The 21,240-nt window shown below is 37.2% G+C and overlaps 1 protein-coding gene across 8 annotated transcripts in view; it reads right to left on the bottom strand.

The window, feature by feature from the left end:
• Positions 1–21,240, bottom strand: part of MYO16 (myosin XVI) — a 717,568-nt gene that overhangs the window by 60,451 nt on the left and 635,877 nt on the right. For 6 of the 8 annotated variants that reach the window (XM_077158660.1, XM_077158661.1, XM_077158656.1 and 3 more), the window contains 2 exons: positions 20,781–20,843; positions 13,833–15,023 (listed from right to left, as the gene is read on the bottom strand). In XM_077158660.1, the coding sequence (XP_077014775.1) occupies positions 13,833–15,023; positions 20,781–20,843 (1,254 nt within the window). Of the gene's footprint in view, positions 1–12,007; positions 12,233–13,832; positions 15,024–20,780; positions 20,844–21,240 lie in introns of those variants that run through there. The other 2 variants (XM_077158662.1, XM_077158663.1) reach the window with 2 other exon arrangements.

Below are 21,240 nucleotides of genomic sequence, written 5' to 3'. Positions count from 1 at the left end.
AAAAATAATTTTTCTCTTAGTTACCTTAAGTTGAAATATTTTAAAGTGTATTTTTGGAATTGTGTGAGATAAGATCCAGGTTTCAGCAACACAGGAGAAAAACAAACTATAGTTGTTTGACTGATTTAATACTGAGAGAGCTATGTAAGGCATAAAAAACGTGAAAATACATTTTAAACTCATTACTCATGCCGGCTATAACTCATTCTGCAACGCTATAGGAAAATTCCTCTCCAGAAAGGCTAATGCATGAAGGGAATGTGCTTGTTTCTTCCTACATGGCATTAAGGAAAAGTACAAATGTCGAAGTGCCTGTCATGGACCTGCTATGTCTCAAGTTCTTGTTTTTAAAATTTAGAAGTTACAGCTAGACTATGCTCACAGATACAGAGAGAGGGTGCCTAATTAAATCTGAATAGGATCACTTTAGACCTGAAATCGGCATCTAGTTTGTGTGAAACCAAATGTTTTCAGTGAGAACTCCTTTTTAATACCGGATTAAAAAAAAATCTTAAGGTATTGGACAAGATAAATAAATACAAATAAGGACTCAGAAATCACTCCCAAGATATACATTTAACTTAGAAAGTGAATTTAACTTTCTGTCTTATATGATAACATAATCCCAACATCTGGCTTCTTTGCCTCCCAAAAAGATTTATATCAAGGGTGAGAAATCACACAGGGACAGTGGCTAGTCCTGAATCCAACAAGCAGAGATTTCACACACGGGGTAGCGTGATGAGAGGCTTAGATGTGAATAAAGTGGTATCTTAAACGGGAGATGTAGTGAAAACTCATGCAGGGATACACTCAGTTTGCATGTTTCGAATGGCACCATACTAATGCACTAATCCTAACCTTCTGTGAAACAGCTTTATAATCCTTTTGATAACAGTTGTAGAAATGCATACAGAGCGGGCTCCGATGACCAATAACAGTGCTAAAACTGGCAACAGAGCACTAGGTTCACATACAATAACTCCTGTGCCACAGCCCTGCCCCATAATATGCTGACGGTTATAACACTACAAGAAATGATAACTTTAGAACATAGAAAAATGTAGCACTGTGGTCACTGGAAAGGACAGATGGGTAGAGACAATGTAACTAAGTTCCTTGACATGCTGCTAACCTTAAAAGGCTACAGTTGGGCACTCAGCATTCCTTCCTACATTTTAATAACCCCTATGAAATCACCACTCTTGAGTAGATCAAATTTCCTCTTGAACTTGTGTTTTAAGCATTCTTCTGTGGCAGAAAGTGCCACAAATACTTATCCTCTAGGTTAAGTAGGGTAGAATGGAAATGTTTGCTTGTCCCCTACCCTTAACTCTCGCTACCCACTCCTCTGCCAAGTCTCAGGAGATGGTTTGCACTAGAAAACACCAACTGAAGTAGGAAATAGGGTGATATCTTCAACAACATATGTGCTGAACAGAGGAAGAATGCATTGATAGTAAGGCTAAAAAATGACTGTCAGTATAAATAAGGTTTTCAGTACCCAAAAAATGCACTGAAAATTAAATTGTGCCAATTTTATTTTAAATTTAACTAACTGGATCCTTTCATTGCACATTTACTCTGTCCCTGCCATAATGAGGGGGAAAAAATCTCTTCAATTTCCTTTCCTTTCCTTGCACTTGGGTAGTCTGCCTTTCCTATAATTAGCTGAATATGCAACACCTAAACAACAAGCTCGCCTGGCCCAGAGCCCCATTCCTCATGTATAATTTCATAGGTCATGAAGTTATTTATATTGCTGTTATTTTTACATTTCCTAAATGCCAGGTGGTAATGTAAATCCAGGAGTACTGGAACGCAATGCGTGGCAAAGCAGCACGGTTGGTCTCGGCAGAGTATGCTTTAGTTTGGGTAAATGGTTCCTCCTCACTTTCCCCCAAAAGAAGAGGTGGAGAGGATGATATTTGCACCTTTCTGTTTGTATGAGGCCAGCAGGTGGGAAGGTAAGCTAATGACACCCTCCCTCAGAAGAAAACAAAGCTAAGCTGCAGAGAACTAGCAAAAGAAAAAGGAAAAAAAGAAAAAAACTTACAGTGGTAACATCTGTTGGGTCTCCCCACACCCTCATTTAGGAAGTTTATTTCTTTATCTAATTATGAAGTTTCCCCATTGAAAGTATTTGATAGCAATAGGGCAAGGGGTGGGAACGATGAGGACAAAGAAGCCACGGATCCTAAGGCTCTTGCTATGTCAATTATTAAATAAGACACTTGATAGTCAGGGGTCAGTACAAACCAGGGCAGTGGAATAGGGGAGGGGACTTTGGAGGGCTCAGGACAGTAGCCATTTACCAACTGATAATGAAATACTTCAATATTTTAACAATCAATATGGTGTAACCAGGCACACCGGCTGAATAACAGCCCCACATGTCCTCATTGGCTGGCCTTAAATAACAAATCAAAAACATATATGTAGATACAAACTCTTGAGAAGCTACACTGACTATTTCTTTGATATCACTGTAATTGTACCTTTTACTGATGGTGGATTGGTTGGCATTACTAATTCCTCGTGTCTCTAAATCTATGCTGATGAGACTGAATTTCCCATGATCTGTCATACTGCCATATCACAGAGAAGATGCCATTTGCCCAGAAAGGATTAGCAACTGGGACACTATAGAGCTAAACCTATATCTAAAATGGATTGCCATTAAACCCAGCATCATAGGAAGAAATGATGAAATGACTGGTTGGTTCCTTCTCAGATGCCTCACAAATAATCATTTTTCAGTTCATCACGTTTAAAGCATATATGTCCATATGTAAATTAATATATAACGGGAAAAAAATCTATTTTCTCCTTATACCCTTAAATAGTTACTCTAAAATATAATTGAATCACATTGTGCCCCTGTTTTAAAGCCCTTTAATGTCTCTGATGATGACGTGCAGGAAAAAGCACAAACTGGTTTTCATCATGAGAAAGAGAGGTTCTCCTAAGTGGTACTTTTTCTCTTGCCACTTCATTCTCATCTCCCTTGATCCCACCATAGAAATCCTACTACCCTTTAGACCAATGTTATTCAAAGGATGTATTTGTAGGTTGAGAATTCAATTTCATGGGCTGTGGCAAGCATTAAAAAGGAAATAGAATAGAATAAATTGCATAAAAACTCTGAGTTTCACAAGCCTTAAGGGTAGTTGTGGTTTGTGAAACTTGCATACAGCTGTAATGTATTTCTTACTGTTCAAGACACATTAGATTTCTTGTATTTCCCTGTTATAAACTTCTTATGGGAAAGTCTACAGTTTACTATTATTTAAAAATTTTTTTTATGTGTTTTTTAATTGTTTTTGCATGGGCAGGCACTGAGAATTGAACCTGGGTCTCTGGCATGGCAGGTGAGAATTCTGCCACTGAGCCACGGTCGCATCGCCCTACAATTTATTTTTAAATCCATACAAGTCAATACATGTTGGCACAAAACACACTTTGAATATATTTTTTGAATAAATGAATGAAGCTTGTCCCTCTTATTTTGTATTTTTTGCCAACTTCTTGGGAAACTTGAGGCCAATAACAAACATCCACACAAAATATTATTTCTAGCTTAATCCTCTTGCCTGAAGTTAACCTCTGACTTTTTAAGTCCTGAAAAGATCTACACATCTTGGGGCCATGTCATAGAATATTTTTTTAATCTGAAAAATTGAATTTAAAAAAATCATTACAGAGTGTTCCTAAAATGTATTTAAATCCCCACAGAAATGGAAATGCATTCTGATTAGCAGCTGGACCACATCACTAGGTTTCCTAATAATCATCAGATTAAAAAGACATTTTTATGATTTCACATCACTGTATATAAAGCACAATTTATTGTGTCACTTTCCCAAGTCTCTGTAAATTAGAGATGATTCCAAGCCTGGATAAGCGAATGGAGGAGACCCCTTGCTGAGCTTCAACTACATCAGTGAAATTAATGTTAACAATTAGAGTTTTACTGTCTTGTCTTATGCTAAAGTGATTCAACCAAATCTTTAGCTGTGCTAAGGTTTATGTGATGGAAACAGATTATGGCGAGAAGGCACTAGCTGGGCATGTTCTGAGTGGAATTCAAGCTAATGTCTGTACAGTGGAGCAACTAGAGATTATTTTTCTGAGGTCTGATGTAGTTATCCTTAAAGCAATTTACCTATTAAAAAAGCACAGAGAGACTTTATTTCTAATGATACATAAAGGTGGTTAACTATCAAGGAACACAATAGAATAAATTCATAACTCATATGAAAGAAAACAAAGTACTAATCTGCCCTATAAACTCTGCTGCTGGACATCCCTAGTTTACATAAGAAAGGATGTGTGAACTGGTAGAAGTACTCTTCTTTAAGTTAGTTCTTTTGTTCCCTTACAGGGCTCCTCCTTTCTAGAGTTAAAACCAACCTGGGCCCCGGTCTGTTGGTGGTCACACCTGAATATGGGAATTAATCAAATAGAATTTTACTATTTGGATCTGACTTTAGGAAAATAACTTAATGAACGCTTTTTGGCAACATGGAAATACCTACTTAGAATTTCAACCCATTCTTTTGCACAAGCCTTCTCACACTCACCTACTTCTTGGATTATCCATCTTTCTGCAAAAAAGGAGAACGATAAAACCAAAATACAAACAAATGTGAATTTTCTTGGGAAATATCCTTATGTACGAATAGTATATATGTTCATTCTTTTCTTTTAAGTGGAGGTTCTTTTAGCAAGATTATCTTTGATTATGAGACAGAGTTTTTGGTATGAAACTGTCTTTTGTAGGTTTTTTAGGGTTTTGGATAGTGCTAAAATTCTCAGGTATCATGGTTAGTATTAGTGTTCCATGTCAACTAGCATTAAATCTAGGATCTAACTTGTGCTTGGCATTGTTTGGGACCTGAATATTTTAGTACTTTACCAATTGTGATAAAAATGAATGACATTATCATTTTATTCTATTATTATGATTGTTAGGTATTAATACAATTGTCTAGTAATTGCAAAAGTACAGAGTCTAAACATGAAAACTGGAGATTTCAAGGAAAAACCAGGCTAAAGTAGAAAAATGCCTAAGAAGCTCTGTGCATGGTGAACGCTCATGAGTATCGCTGACTCGTGGAATGAAGAACTGGAAAAAATGACGTTGAATATGACCAGCTCTCAGGTGGTGTGAAATTTTCTCAGCTAATCTGGAGATCAATCATAAAAATGATTCAAGTCAGGAATGAAGGACCTAAAAACTGGCAGGTAACTAAGAAATAGGTCTTTTCTCTTCCAATGCTCTTAGGTAGAGAAAGAAAATTGCACAAATCTAGGCCATCTTTAGGAAACTATTCCTCCACAATGTCATGTCTGAGCATTTATTCACAAAAGGAAGAAAACCCCAGGATATTGTATTATGTGGCAATAATGAGTTGCAGATAGGAAAGTCTTCATTAACTTGCCTAAGGAGAGAGGTTGAGTGGTTTAGAGGATAAAGCACTGGATTTCTCTTTTGAGACCCCAGTGGGAGTTTAATTTGCAATCCAGTGCAGAGACATACAATACACAATAGCTGTTTGCTTTAACGAGTTGACAGTATGGAAAATAGTTACTGGTTATGAAAAATAATCCAGTTCTGAAATGATGGCCTTTTTATTTCAGAATACCAGCAACAGTGGATTCTTCTCCAACTGATGACACATTATAGAACATCACAGTGACAATGGCTTCTTTGTCATATTTGGCTTATCTAAAAAATGAACTATTTATGCAAGATACATATCTCTAGTATGACTGACATGCTACTGGCTGTAGATTTACTGGCAATATGGTAAGGTAATTTCCCAAGATCATACTATACAAAACATAACTTTTTAATCAGATTGGTTTGAATATTTAATTGTCATAACTCCTTGCTAGATTTTGCTCCCAGGTTTCAAAGAATTAACAAAGCAACATAGCTGAGTGAAAATACTATAATAATGAGACCTATGCTTTAAAATTCTCCCAACAAATATTTCTTGGTAGGCTATTCTTTAGTCATGCTTTAACTTACCATTATCTATGTGTCTGTTTCTAAATTCAAATAATTATAAAATAATAGTTTCCACCTATTTCAGAACCTGACGTAGAGACAGATAAGGGGATAAGGAAGGGATAAGGGTTGTTGTTTTTTTTTTTTTTTTTTTTGGATGTGTGTCTTTTCCTTTACTAATCATGGTGGGCTACTGAAAATCACTGCTAATGTAGTTCTTGAAGAGTTTCTGGTACATGGCAAGGGACTACAATGTGTTTAATTTCTGGTGAGTCCTGAAAAAGTATCTGAGACCTCACTAAGGAAGACCTGCTTAGACTGAAGACCACACTTTCTGGGAATCCAATGCTTCTTAAAGGAAAGATGTTTGCCATTCATTTGTAAATGAATACAACTTCAGTGTGAATTTATCTGTAGTTAGAAATTCAGTTACCAAACAAAACCTTTTAGAGCTGAGACAGAGAGAAAGAGAATGGGGAAAGTATGTCTGACTGTGAATTATTATCCCAGTCTTATCACATGTGGCTGTGGATTCCTGAAACTTTGTGGGACAGTTCAGTAGAAAGGATTTTGGAAGGAAAGGTGAGGAAAAGAGGAGGAGTTGGCAGGGGGTCACCAAAGGAATAGTTTCTCAGCTTAAAAACTGCAGGGATGTCTCTCAGAAACATATACAATAGGAAAAATAAAGTCTGATTTGCCCTCCTCCTACATCTTTTCCTTATGATAAGTGTGTGTTTAACCTCAGAAGGGAATTATGTTCTCAGACAGGGACTTCCTATCATGATTTTAATTTTAATTTTTTTTGAGTTTGAAAATGGCATAATAGAAAGGGTCCACAGTATTGGAGAAAAGAGATTTGCATTTTATTCCTTACTTTGAAACGGATAAGATTTTGTGATTATAAAGAAATCACTTAATCCCTCAAAGTCTCAGATTGCTCATTAGTAAATGGGGATGCTAACACCTGCTTCGCCTACCTCACAAAGACGTGAGAATCCAGAGAGAAGAGACCCCAAAGTGCTGGGCCAACAGAAAACAAAGCCATTTACAAATACTAGTTATTAGTATTATTAACAGAACACCATTAGCAAATACTATGTAGTATTTCTGAATATCTTCAGTTATATGAGGCCATATGCATATACCTAGAATTGCTACTATTGCTTTTACTCATTTTCCTCCTTTGACTCTTTGCACTCTTTATAGGAGAGATGCTATGAGTTATTGTTGAGTTCTCATGAAGCAGAAGGGAAACAATGGAAATAATCCAGGACCTTGTCATGGAGCTGAGAAAGGCACTCCCAGGTAGAAAGCTTTCCCTGATCTGTTTCCATATCAGACAAATAGCACCTTTTGTTATTCTTCAAAAACCATGACTGTTTTCTGAAAAGGCCATTAGCCTTGCATGTGTCTTATCACATCTTCAACAAGGAATGCCTATTCCTCTCTGTCTTCTGCACCCAGAAACTTCATTCATCCATCATTACATTCCATCTTTTTTTCCCTGCTCATGTGCCTACTCTTCTAGGAGGCTCTTCTGGATTCCCCAAGGTAGTCACTCAGTTCTTTCCCTGGATTCTAATAATATCATGTATACACAACTTCACTTTTCTGTGAAAAGCAGTCCTTTACTTTTCTCGGGTCACTAACTTTTTTGAGAATCTAATGAAATCTAGAAGCCTCTCTCCAGAACGATGCACATGCATACCATTGGGGTCCCTGGACCATTTGAAGGTCATCAATGGATCCATGAGTGGTTTATGGCTTTCAGGTTAAAAATGCCCTTCCCTACTATCATTTTGCTCATTGAAAGCGGATGTACATGTTTGTCTCCTGCACTATGTGTGAGAAAGCAGGGAAATATCATATTTACTTATTTTTATATTCCTAGTAGCAAGCCCTATGTTTACTAAATAAATGCTTTTTAAATGACAATAAGGAAATTATCACTACAAGCTAACTTAAATCCACTTTACAGGTCTCTGGTTACAGAATTTCCCTCTGTGAATTCTTAGGCAGTTATAGAGGGAAGTTGCTGTAAATCATGAGAAAATGTCACAATCATAAATAACCCTTTTTATGTCTTTCCAATTAATATAGAGGACAAAGAGATTTGTGCTCCAAAGACAGTTGAGTGGGTTGCATGCATCAGCTGTCCCAGTCAGGTACTGCCCTATATGGACAATCTCACAGGGCAGGCAAGTTTGCTGCTGATCAACACATAAAAATATAAAAATTAAAGCTTATTTCTAAGGGTAGATGCTAAGTATTGTTCCTATTGGTTTGGAGAACTAGAAACATGCTCAATATTGAGATGCAAGTCCCAGGCATAAGATATTCTCTTGCTGAGGGGCCAAGAACTTGGTAAAAAGTCACTTTATCACAGCTAGACTATTCTCCCCATGTCAAAGTTCAGGTTCATTGGCAGAGTGAGGGAGGAAAGTTTTGCATTGCTATTCCTTGCCTGATATCTACTTAGTGATAGATGGACATCTTTCTCTAGGGAAGCTAATCTAGATTCTCCAAAGGATTTACTCATTTGGAAAATGAGGAAAACTCACCGTGGTTTCAAAAAGTTCCAGAATGTGGAGGAATACCTCACTTTTATAGCAGGCAGACTTTTATGTTAGATAAGAATGCAGACAGTGCCAGATCAGTGAGGGGAATCACACATCAGTTCGCTATGTGCTTGTTCTGTTCACGCTCATCATAATTTTCATGAACCCTTATGCCACCACCCTCCACAAATAAATCACCACAAAGAGAAGGCATCTGGGGGAGTGAAAAAGATTAACTGCTTTGGGTGGGATAAAGTGCTGAAAGAGTCTGGGTATAGGCAAAAAGCCTACGGGTTATTAAGGGTTGCCTCCCATTATGGGATATCAAGCTTTGCATAAAGTCATCCAATTTCTTATGTGGCAATCTCATTAGAATTCACCAGAGATTAAATGAAAATAGTGTCAAAACTTCTGTTTTAAATGCAAGGAGCAAAGAATGGCAATTTACAAGAACTGTCCTTGTGCAAGTCACAGATTTCTGCTTGTAAATCGATGACAATTAAATGACTTTAAGAGATTCTGCTTCTTGTTACTAAACGATGCATAGGTAACCGTGCTTAATTTGGCATAAAAATTTCTAAGCCTCATAAAATATGGATTTAAGATGCTATTGCATGCCTTTTTGGATACTGATGTTTCATACTTAGTTCTCTTCGGATATTTAGAATACTTGGTTCTATTTGGTTATCTGTTTGATATTTAGGAATCCATGCCCATTTTCTACTTGAAAATTAGATGGGGACAGGTTGCAGAAGACAATGAAGAGGGTAGCGTGCATCAGCTGTACAAGTTGGGGACTGTCCTAGAAGCCTTTATGGAAGTTCTCTGTTTTGGGTGGAAATCTAGCCCCTGATAATTATTTTATTTATGTCATGAATAATAACTGGATGGTTTCCAGAGTCAGGCTTCTTTCAAAACAGTCTTAGTAAGTGAGGATTTAAAAGGATTGACTGGTCTATTCTAATTAAAGTGACAGAAAGATTTTCTTTTTCCTGAAGAGTTTCTACAATAAAATATTTATTACAAAATTGATTTGACATTTGAGGGTATATTACAAAATAATCCAGTGCTGGGGAGAAGGTAATAATCGGGCATAGAGATGACAGAAGATCGGCCGTGGAATGGGTTTATTAATCTAGTGTCTCTATCTTGGTATTTGTTTGAAACTTTCCATAAGTTACACTTTAAAAAGAATCCCTTTTTAAACAAATGACCCCAAAGAATAAAAATATAATATTGTAAGAATAAAAATATAATATTGTAAAAATTCATTTATATGATACTCTGATTTCAAAACTCAAAATGTTCTTATTCAGAATGTTTATGTCAAAAATTAAATATTTTAAATCTGCAGTAATTTACATTTGGCATAAGTGATTCTTATTAGGGTAAAAATGCCACAAGGCCTAGATTTATCAAATGTGATTACATGCTATGTGTGTTTTCCATCAAGCAAATATTTAATAACCAGCTCCTATATGCAAAGAAGTATGATATATTAGCATTTTTGTTGACATCATTTTAAAGTACCTATTTCTATCTTGTAAACTAAGGAGGCACAGTATCAGAGCATAATGAAACAATGCTGTAAAAAATATTCTGAAAATCAATCTTTTCATTAATTCCGCTTGGCTCCTCCCCATTTCTTCATCCATATTTCTGAGGGTGTACTGTCTTCTTGTCAATACCTGAAAATTCTGATCATTTTCAGGGAGTGGAGATTAAATTCTCATTTTTTTCATGTTATTCTGGATAAACTCAGCCCTACGCTGAGATGCCATTTAGAGCAATGGGGCACCCTAGTGGTGTGAACAAGCCAATGAATCTTCCATTCACCGTTTCAACTAGGGTTCATGCTTTTTTTGTTTTTAAACTAAGCAACTAGAAATAATTAACATAATAATATTAGTCATATTATGGCATTAGATGAAAAACATTTTGTGAATTAATACGATAATTGTACCCAGAAAGGCAAAGACAATTAAACATTTAGTCATTCTTAATTCTGAGGACCAAATGGCTCACATACTGTATTCCAAAATTTTATACATATACTCATAAGCTGTAAAGTATATGTGGGGCATTTTTTAGTTTATGGAACAATTTTGCCACCCAAACGGAATGGAATAACTCTTACTTCTTACACCTCAGGTGAGTTAATGCAAATTTTTTAAATCTCTTTTCTTTGGATCAACTCCGTGTGCATCTTATTTTTTCTAATGTCTTAGGCAGTATCAGGGATCTCAGTAAGAGAACAATCTCTGGAGACTCAACTATTGGATTCAATTTTTTGAGTTTTCTCTCAAAAGCAGGCTGACTTTGAACCAGTTAATCTCTTTTTTTCTCAGTTTTCCCATCTTTGAAAGAGGGTTAATAGTAGCAAATGTCGCACAGATTGTTAAAACGCCTGGAGGAGTAAGCATTATACAATTCACTGCTGCTAATATTCTTCTCAGACTGCAGTTACACTTGTCAACGGCCATGATAAAACTTTGCCTGTATGTACATTCTAAACTCTTGGAAATCGTATAACTTTGTATTGCCTCAAATCGCATATCCATGAGTCTACAGGAAATAAAAGATTTTGACGAAAATAATATTTGTGAAATCCTACACATAAGTTATGTAATAGTGACGGGGTAGAATGACCCTCAAAAGAATTTCACTTCCTATATATAATCCACTGCACATTATATTTTAACTGGAAGTACTTACAGCAAAGAATTAATGGGCAATTTAATCTAAGGTTCCTACTCAAAAGGGACAAAGGGAATATTTTGAACCCTTCTACAAAATTCACAGAATGATCACCCCATATCACAACTGCATACGAAATGAAATGTAATTACTTCAGGTACCTTGAGGGGTGCTGGATTGTTTGGTAGGAAAGTTATTTCAGGTGAAAACAAAAATGCCTTTAAGCATAAAGAGGCTAAAGCAGAAGATTCACAATTTTAAAGGGAAGAAATCCCAATTTAGTAAGTTATTAATAAAACCAATTCAATTCATAAGAAAATGGACTGCTGACCTTAGCAGTAAAAACTTGTAAAAATCGCATAAGAAGCCCCAGTGCTCAGTGCTGACATTAAAACTTGCTTTTCTTTCATATGTTCCCATTTTATGTCCTAAAAGAATAACCTGGACCACTCCAAGAGAACATGTCATGCAAACTTATAAACTGATTTCCCACATTACAGTCCATCAACAATTATACAAGTCTCAAGCTTATAGTTGGAAATCTTATAATCTGGTGTGTGGGGATGACCCTGTCTCATATTGCTTAGTTTTCTGTTATTACATCTACATTGAAGTTGCCGATTTATGTATTTATGAGAAATTATAATCAACTCAGGCCCATTTCTTCAAATTGAAATGTATTTTGTAAAAGCCCACAGTTGGAAAATAGATGCTTCATAATTTTAGAGTTGGACTTACAATGTTGTACTTGAGATTTTGATATGTGTTACCAAATACTGGTTAATGCCACCATAGGGAAATATAATTAGCCAATTCACACACCATGTCTTGAAGCCTCACTATAATTCTTACTGTCCTCTGAGTCCTTGACTTTGGGATTTCCAAATGATGAGGTCTTTATAGAAATTCATTAACTTCACTTCCCTGAATACAGCCAAGACGAATTCACCCCAGTTCTGATCTATAGTAAAAATGAGGTTGATGAGACTTTAATAAACTTTCAGCTCTAAAAGCAAATATTAATTTGTCTGTTTAATGCTTTTCTCTTAGACTGCATTTGTCTCTTGAAATGAAATGTTTAACGTGTGAAATTCAAACATTCTGCTACTTACAAGTACAATTTCATTTATTAATGGCCTTTAGTTAAGAAAAAATTGTTAGCTAAACAAACAATTAGCTTGTTTGTCTGAAGAATAAATAGAGGGTGGGTTATTCACTCATTTGCTAAGTGTTCCAAGCCTTGACCTACTTTTTCACTTGTTCAGATTGCTTTCTGGATTTTCTAAAGGGTTTCATCTATTTATTTATTTATTTTTTACCTACAGCAATTTTCCTAAGCAAATTATACATGCTAACATATTTATTTATTTTACTTATTAATTTATAAAAGAAGGTGCAGGCCAATGCATGCACAAAATGTTATGCTGTAAGTCAAGGCATTATTTTGAATCCTACCACTTGACTCCAAGGAAGCTCTTTAACCTCTTCACCTTGAAGCTTCCATCTGCAAAGTGAGGATGTTAATGGCTTCCATTTACCTCGGAAGGGGAAGGGGAATTAATGGCATCGTGGTTGATGTGAACTTTTACAACTCTCCTTAAAGAGAAGATGCTTTAAATCAATGTAGTTCTTTCCCAAAATACTGAATTCTAGGAGAAATAACCCCCAATTTTGTATAAATGTTTTAAAATGTCTTATGGAACTTGAATACATTCTATCTGTTTATCACTGCAGAAACAGTGTTGGCATGAAGCAACCTCATTGGAATCAAGTGGTATATGGTTAGCTACTGACAAAAAATTAGAAAAAAATGGCTAGCAACATTTTTTTTTCCTGCTATGTTCTGTATTTACAGGGACATAAAATAAATACTTTTTATATAGGCAACAGCCTCTGGCACTTGAGTAGTTTGCCAACTGCAAACTGTGCCTTCGGCTGAGTTGTTCCACGAGAAGATACAGCCATAACAGAATTAAGTTAAAATGTTCCTTGTGGGCTATCTGTTCCCCACAAAGAAAAATTAATTTGTTTAAAACAACACAAAAGTAAGTGGTATTAAGTGGAAGGTAGTTATTGAATAGGTATTCAAACCCAGCTACCATGAGGGGGACTGAGATGGAGAGCAAGAGAGAATACTACTCAGGAGTTAATGGTAATTGTAAATCAAATGGGAAACAGTAATGTAATGTGACAAAAAAATACCTTTTCTATGTTAAGTATTAGTAGGGGAAAAGTCAGTAGTTAAAATGGAATCTTGCTATATCTGATATTTATCAAGTCATTACTTATTAAACCCAATTTTAGTGCTACGTATTTTTATATCACGAGCTTTTATTATCTTATCGTAAAAAGTGGAAATAATTCTTACTTACTTGGCAATATTGGTGGCATAAGATATCTGCTCTGAATGACCACTACCATCACTGAGACTTTATGTAATACTACATAAATACATTATATGTAAATGCATTTTACATATATATACATACGTACACACACACACACACACACACACACACACACACACACACAAATAGGGGAGAAGGTTTTTCTCTGCTTACCTTCAGGTTCCCTAATTTTTCTTCCTGCTGCAGACTTCCGAAGCACACTCCTTCCTGAGTTAAAAAGGCTAGTTAACTCATCAAGAGGGCTAGTGAGAGGTCTTGAGTTTGGAGGGCTGTAAGAAACTGGAGAGGAGGAATTGGAATTGGACTTCTTACGGTCGACTCTAGCTGCCTTCACTGGGGAATAAGGAAGCTTGGAGAAAGAACTGCACGGACCACCCACTGGAGCAGAATTTGGCTTTTGATGGGCTTTGGGCAAATCTGAATTTGCCATTCCTTTTGCTGCATTAACCAAAAATGTCTCTGGTGGGAAGGTAAAATGTGTGGATGGCCGGTAAGAAGTGGGAGGAGGCAAAGGAGGAGGCAAAGGAGGAGGAGGCGGTGTCGAAGGAGGAGATGTTTTGTTTGGTCCATTAAATATAGCTAAACCAGGGGATGCAGGTCTGTCACTGTTCCCTTTTTGGTTTTTGGAATACTGTGGCGATAAAGGGCTCGAACCTTCTGACTGAACAGGGTATTTTAGGTTGGTTTCCAGGACGGGCAGTTTTTTCACTTCCAGGGGTGTTAAAGGTGATTCATCAGAAGCAGGAGAGCATGTCACAGGGGTTGGAGGAAACACCAGGAGCGGGGGCCGATGGGGAAGCAGATTAGGGAAAGGGGGTGGAATGTCACAAGTGTCTTTGAAGATCCCAGTAGCTTGGCAGCTGAGATCACCATCATCAAAGGTGATAGTTTTTCGACTCTCAAAAAGGAGAGGGGGTGATGCAGAGGCGAAGGAGACCATTCCCAGACTGCCGCTGCTCTCCTCCGGCAAAAAGTACTTCATCTCTTCATACACAGACTCGCCTTGGTCCGGGCTGCCTGCCTCGGGGCAACCAGCCTTCACGGCATTCCCCACCATCTCAATGTACACAGGTTCAGTTTCGTCTTCTCCCTCCTGCGCCATGGTCAAGCGCAGCGTGTACTGGTAGGGCCCGTCGGCGGAAGAGGCCCTCGGCACCGCCACCAGGTCCTGGGGCGCTTCTGCTCTCCAGGCGGCGTTTGGGGGCTTCACCTCCCCAGGCTTGGGGGCTGATATCTCTTCATAGGAGCCGCTGAGCTTTGTGTTGGGGCTTCTTTTTGGCTTTCGAGGGGGAATCTTCTTGATTGTGCTGTAGTCATCACTGTGCGGCCTGGGCCGGGTGGAGACTGAAGGAGGAAAAAAAGAGGAAATAAGGGAGTGCTCATAAGAGCCCGCAATGAAATCACTATTTGAACTAGGCTAGGCTGGTGGAGAGGCTAGCCCTAGCTACCGCAGTTCCTCTCTCTGCATTCTCAAGGTTACAGGTCCCCGGTCTGACTTTCGGTCCACCCTCTGGGAACCCAGTGAAATCTAAACTTGAGGGAACTATTAGAGAGAAGAATAATTTTTGATTTTGTAGCTAGAGGATAACTTCTACCTGCTGTGGAAGATGTCAAGGAGAAAGTAAAATCCTCCCAAGCATATTAGCCACCCAGAAAGCTAACAGATGTCGCGATTCAGTGTGCAGGACACTGGAGATCACCCAGTAGAAGTAATGTATATTTGTGTTCTTAGTACCTAACACAGGTATGAAAGGAGTGTTGGTTGACCTGATCATCATAATTTCAAAGATGAGAAAATAGAAACCCAGGGAGAGGGCAAGGAAATGAACTAGTGGGTGACAGATCAGTGCTGCTTCTGAGACATGAATACGATTAATTATTTAAATGGTAAAAAATGAATAAGACAAAACAACAAAAACATCTACTTGGATCGAGAAGAGTAAGAAAAAAGAAATTTTTTAAAATGGTTTTATAGCAATTTTCTTAATAATTTGTGCATAATCATTTAATAATTATCAGCTGATAAAATATGCATAGTCAATATATATTTATATATTTATAATCAATATATTTAAATCCTTAAAAGAAACACATATTGAGTGGGGAAATAAAGATGAACTCACTGCCCTCCTCCTTACATGAGACATGACTCCCAGGGTTGTAAATTTCCCTAGCAATGTGGGACAGAATTCCCAGGATGAGCTGGGACCTGGCATCAAGGGATTGAGAAAACCTTCTTGACCAAAAGGGGAAAGAGAGAAATGAGACAAAAGAAAGTTTCAGTGGCTGAAGAGAGGTTACCCTGGAGGTTATTCTTGTGTATTATATAATATCCTTTTTTAGTTTCTGAAGCATTGGAATGGCTGCAGGGAAGTAACTGAAACTGTTGAACTATGTTTCAGTAGCCTTGATTCTTGAGGAAGACTATATAACTATATAGCTTTTACAATGTGACTGTGTGATTGCAAAAATCCTGTGTTTGATGCTCCTTTTATCAGATGGACAGATGGGTTAAAAAAAAGGATAAAAAATATATAAATAATAGGGGTAGATAAAGGGTAAAAACTGGGTAGATTGAAATACTGTGGGTCAATGAAAGGGAGGATATGGGATGTATGCCTTCTTATTTTATTTTTATTTCTTTTTCTGGAGTGATGCAAATGTTCTAAAAATGATCATAGTGAAGAAGGCACAACTTTGTGATGATATCGTGAGTCACCGATTTCATAATATGGTTGGACTGTATGTATGTGGATATTTCTCAATAAAAATATTTTAAAAAATGAAAAAGAAGTGGGTTTTATAGCAATATATTTAATAATTTGTGTATAATTTTACAATAATTAATAATTACCAGCTGATCTAACATATATCAGCCCATATATATTTATAATTAATATATTCGAATCTTTACAAAAACTCATATTTAGTGGGGAAATGAAGAGTATATAATTTCCTTAAAAACTTCTTAAGTGGAAATTTAAGTTGAAAAAAGGAGTATTTAGACATATAAATAAGCATTACATTAATGGCAAAAGCTAATTTTAAAAGACGGAGAAAAACCACTTAAGTATATGAATCTAAAACATTTCTTAAAGGTTAACTTAAAAAAAGAATTTCAAGATTCATTTTTTTTGGGGGGTAGGCACATGGTCTGGGAAATGAACCTGGGTCTCCCACATGGCAGGTGAGAATCCTACCCTTGCACCATCCAAGATTCATTTTTAAAGTATTTTATTCTAATGTATTTTATTATAAACTTTAATAGTGTTCTTAGTAAATAAACATAATTTCTCTAGAAATTGAGGAATTAATTTCAGAAAAATCACATAGTATTTTACTGAAATATCACAACTTCTTTAAAATCTTGAACTATTTTACTACTTTGGTATTTTAGTAATTCAGAGGAATTATTGATTGAAGGGCATCTAATTTGACTGGCTTCTTGAGTTATTTAACTCAGGCAGCCACTTTTTTTCTCTCATTTTGACTGTATAGTTTGATAACCTAGTTTTGGGGAGACAGTGAAGTAAAATGGTTAAAATGAAAGACTTTGGAGTCAAATAGAGCTGGGCACTATATCTATTCATCCTACCAATCACTTAGTCATGCGTATGTTAACTGAAATAATTTCCATTAATCAAACACAGTACATACAAGAGAAAACATCTCTTGCTATCCTCTACTTTAATGGAAGGAGTTAGATAATTTTTATAAAAAGTAAAAGTAATAAATGAGTAAATTCCATAGTTTGTAAATTATGCATGCTATGAAAATGGGCTGCAACACATTAGAATAAAGGATTATGGAACTGTGTGCATGTGTTTGTGTTGGGAGTGGTAGTGGTACAGAATTGTAATTTTAAATGAGATTTTGGGCAAATCTCTCTAAACCTCAGTGTAGTCTTGCATAAAATGGTAATATTAGGAACTATCTCATAGGACTAAAATGGATAATATTTTATGTAAAGTGCTTAGCTCAGTTCCTGGCACACTGTAATCATGAAATAAATGGTAAACATCCAAATACGAATGTTTTCTCTTGCATGCACTGTGTGAAAAAGAACAGAGTTAATTTTCTAACTCAATGGACATCTCTGTAAGACAATATTTGTAAGCCTCTGTAAGACAGGGTTATTAAAAGCAGCTAACTTTTAAGAACAGAAAAGACCAAAAGTGGGCAATTCTGTAATTAATAAGCATTACTCAAAAGGCTTTCAGTGTGCTACAACATCGCTGCTCATAAGCTTCCCCTACAAAATTAATGAACCAAATTTTTAACATTATTATTATAGTTGTTCTGAAGATCTGAATAATTTAAAGGATTTGTAGCTGATTGCATTTTCCCCAAAATGGCTTCAACAATATTTTCAGTTCCACATGTTCTTCCAGAACCTTGCTCATCTTCCATGGAGAGGCGGAACCTATGTCCCTTCCCTTGAACTTGGCTAGGCCTTCTTAACTGCCCCAATAAATAGAACGTGGCAAAAGTTGTGCCGTGTGCCCTCTGGGGCCAGGTGATAAAAGGCAAGACACCGTCTGTCTGGCTCTCACTCCCTTGAGGCACATGCCATGTGGCCCTGTGTGTTCATGTAAGAAGGGGGTCTACCCTGCAGCAGCTGTGCTGCAGAGAGCAAGTGGAGAGACCATTTAGAGACAGAGAGTCACCAGAGGACCCCATCTGTTCAAGCCCTCAGCCATCCAAGTTTTCCCAACCCACACACCAGAAATGTAATTAACTGAGCCTTCAAATGATTCCAGCTCCAGCCACTGTCTGACTACAGTGTAAGAAACTGAGTGCGAACTGCTTGGCTGAGCCCAGTCAGCTGTTAGAACTGTGTTGGATAATAACAAAGTCACGTTGTTATTTTAAATTGTGCTAATGGATTGAACTGCATTCTCTAAAAATATAGGTTCAAGTGTTAACCCCCAGTCTCATGAGAGAAACTGGGATCTCTGAAAATGTTTTGAGTCAAGATAAGGTCAAAATGGGTAGGGTGGACCTTAATCCAGTATGGCTTTTGTAAAGAAAGGAAATTTGGACACAGTTAGATGGACAGGCTGATAGAGAAGACACATACGTGATGGAGGCAGAGACTGAGTTATGCCACATGCCAAAGAATACCAAGGATTGTTGGCAAGCCACTACCAGAACCCCACAGACTTCAGAGGAAGCATGGACCTGCCTCCACATTGACTTTGAACTTCTAGCCTCCAGTACAGTGAGACAACACATTTCTAATGTTTTAAGCTGCCTAGTTTGTGGTAATTTGTTACCACAGCCCTAGGAAACTAAGACAGCTACTAAATTTTGGAGTGCTTTATTGCACAGCAATAGACAATTAATACAGATTTTGATTCCTGGCAGTGTAAGAAACATTAAAATTGTGGCAGTGGCTTTGGGAAGTTGGAAGAGCCTTGGAAAGTTTGTTGGCAGAAGTCTGATGGTCCTCAAGAAGGCTTGTGGTGAGGCTTAAAGGAAAGTGAGGAAGACATTGGAGGCTGAAGGGTATGACCCTTCTTATGTTATGGTGGAAAATCTAGAAACACTATCACCTGTAGTAATGTGGAAAACAGAAAATATACTTAGTGAACTAGATGATCTAAGGAAGGCGATTTTCAGGCAGAATTCTAAAATGGCCTCCTGGATTCTTTGAGCTGCCCATCACAAAACATGAGAATCAAGGGATAAGCTAGAGAAAGAACTACTAAACCTGAAGGAGCCAGGACTTACTAAATTTGAAAATAAAACGGACTCTCTAGATAGCAAACAGTTCTGGAATTAAGAAATGACTTCAATGCAGATATGAAATCTGGAGCATTTTCAGGAAAACGTGATCTAAAGTTGAAACAAAGAACTTGTTTGTAAGACCCTTCATTAAGACCTCAGAAAGATTTAAGATGTGCTTCACAGACCTTTTCAAACAAACAAAACTATAAGGTTTCTCAGAATTTCAAGGGTGTTTCCCCACAGAAATTTCACAGAGACGAAAGCAGAGAAAGGATGATCTCAAAGAGATCTGTGGATGTGTCTTTTGACAAATAGAATGGATTATAAGTGGACTTACAAGAAATTCAGGGAGCTTCCAAAGAAATTGTATCATTTTGGACTGCAAGGAACAGAGACAGTACAAAATGAAGAGACTTTTGTTTCCTCAAAGTTTTATGACCAGAAAATAGACTGAGAAAACTACTAGCTGCTTTTTGGGGTCAATTTTTTGTGAGTTGAAAAGTATAATTTAAAGGGTAAAACCAAGACTCCAGAGCATGGAGCTAAGAGCTATGGAAAACCATTTCCAGGCACTAGGACTAAGCCTTAATCAAGGAACTAGCCATACGTGTCCAGTTGTTATTTAGAACTGTAATGCACCAAGTGACTGCTGTGTACCACCTGACCTCACACTTCTTTAACACAAGCTGTATAGCAGTTTTTCTATATGTCCCTCTGTTGCATGTTTGTTGGTTGTGTAGAGAATAGGTAACTTGTCTTCTTAGTTGACATGTCTTCAGAGAGAGGAACTGTACACCTAAGGAACCTTGCCCGAGGGGCCTGTAGATCTGAACTTGATTTATATGATCAGATCCCGGATCTACAGCTTGACCTTGATGTGATAATGAGAGGAGGTTCTGAGCAGTTGGGGATGTGTGTGAATGTACTTGGTATGTGGGAAGGATACAAATTGCTTCGTCTAGAGGGTAAACTGTGGCAGCCTGTATTTTTCAAAATTGGTCACGGTAGTATTTCCAGTCCCATGGAGATACAATCTATTTCTTCTTTCCTTAATCCTGATTAGACTTTCATGACTGCCTTGCAGGACAGAATTTGGTGGAAGCAATGCTGTGTGACTTCCAAGGCTAGACTATAAAAGGTGACGCAGCATCTGCCTGGTTTTCTCACTCCTGAAGCATGTGCTTTTGAAGTCTTAATCTCCATGTAAGAAGTCCAGCTAACCTGAATCTGCCATTCTGTACAAACCATGTGGAGAGACCACATAGAGAGAGAGAGAGAGAGATGCCCAAGGAACCCAGTGTTCAGATGTCTGAGCCACTAGGCATGTGAGTGACCAGCTTTCAGATGACTCCATCCTCAGCCATCATTTACCTGCAGCTTCAAGAGAGACTCTGAGTGAGAACCATCCAGCTGAGGCCAGTTCATTCCCAGAACCTGAGAGATATAATAAAATGATTGTTGTTTCATTGAAGCCACTAATTTGGGGATGGTTGGTTAAGCATCAATTGATAATTGATACAATAGCATCTTAATGTTTGTTTTAGATGCAAGAAAAGCCCCTCTTCTGTATTAAAATACTACAAATATAAGTCGTATGGCTTATTAAGCAGTCAAGAGGACCAGTCTTGAGGGTCTGACTGCCTGGGTCCAAAGCTTCACTTTGTGATTTTGTACAAGCAATATGACATTATAGGTAATGACTTGATATCCTTATCTATATAGGGTCTTAATTATACCACTACATCAAAGTATGTTCTAAAGATAGAAGATGATTAGCATATTGTAGAACACGTAACATTCAGTAAGTGTCAGCTATTGTCATTATTATAAC

The sequence above is a fragment of the Tamandua tetradactyla genome, chromosome 4 (genome assembly GCF_023851605.1).
Source record: "Tamandua tetradactyla isolate mTamTet1 chromosome 4, mTamTet1.pri, whole genome shotgun sequence".
NCBI classification, from domain to species: Eukaryota; Metazoa; Chordata; class Mammalia; order Pilosa; family Myrmecophagidae; genus Tamandua; species Tamandua tetradactyla.
This window is presented reverse-complemented; position numbering and strand designations above follow the sequence as displayed.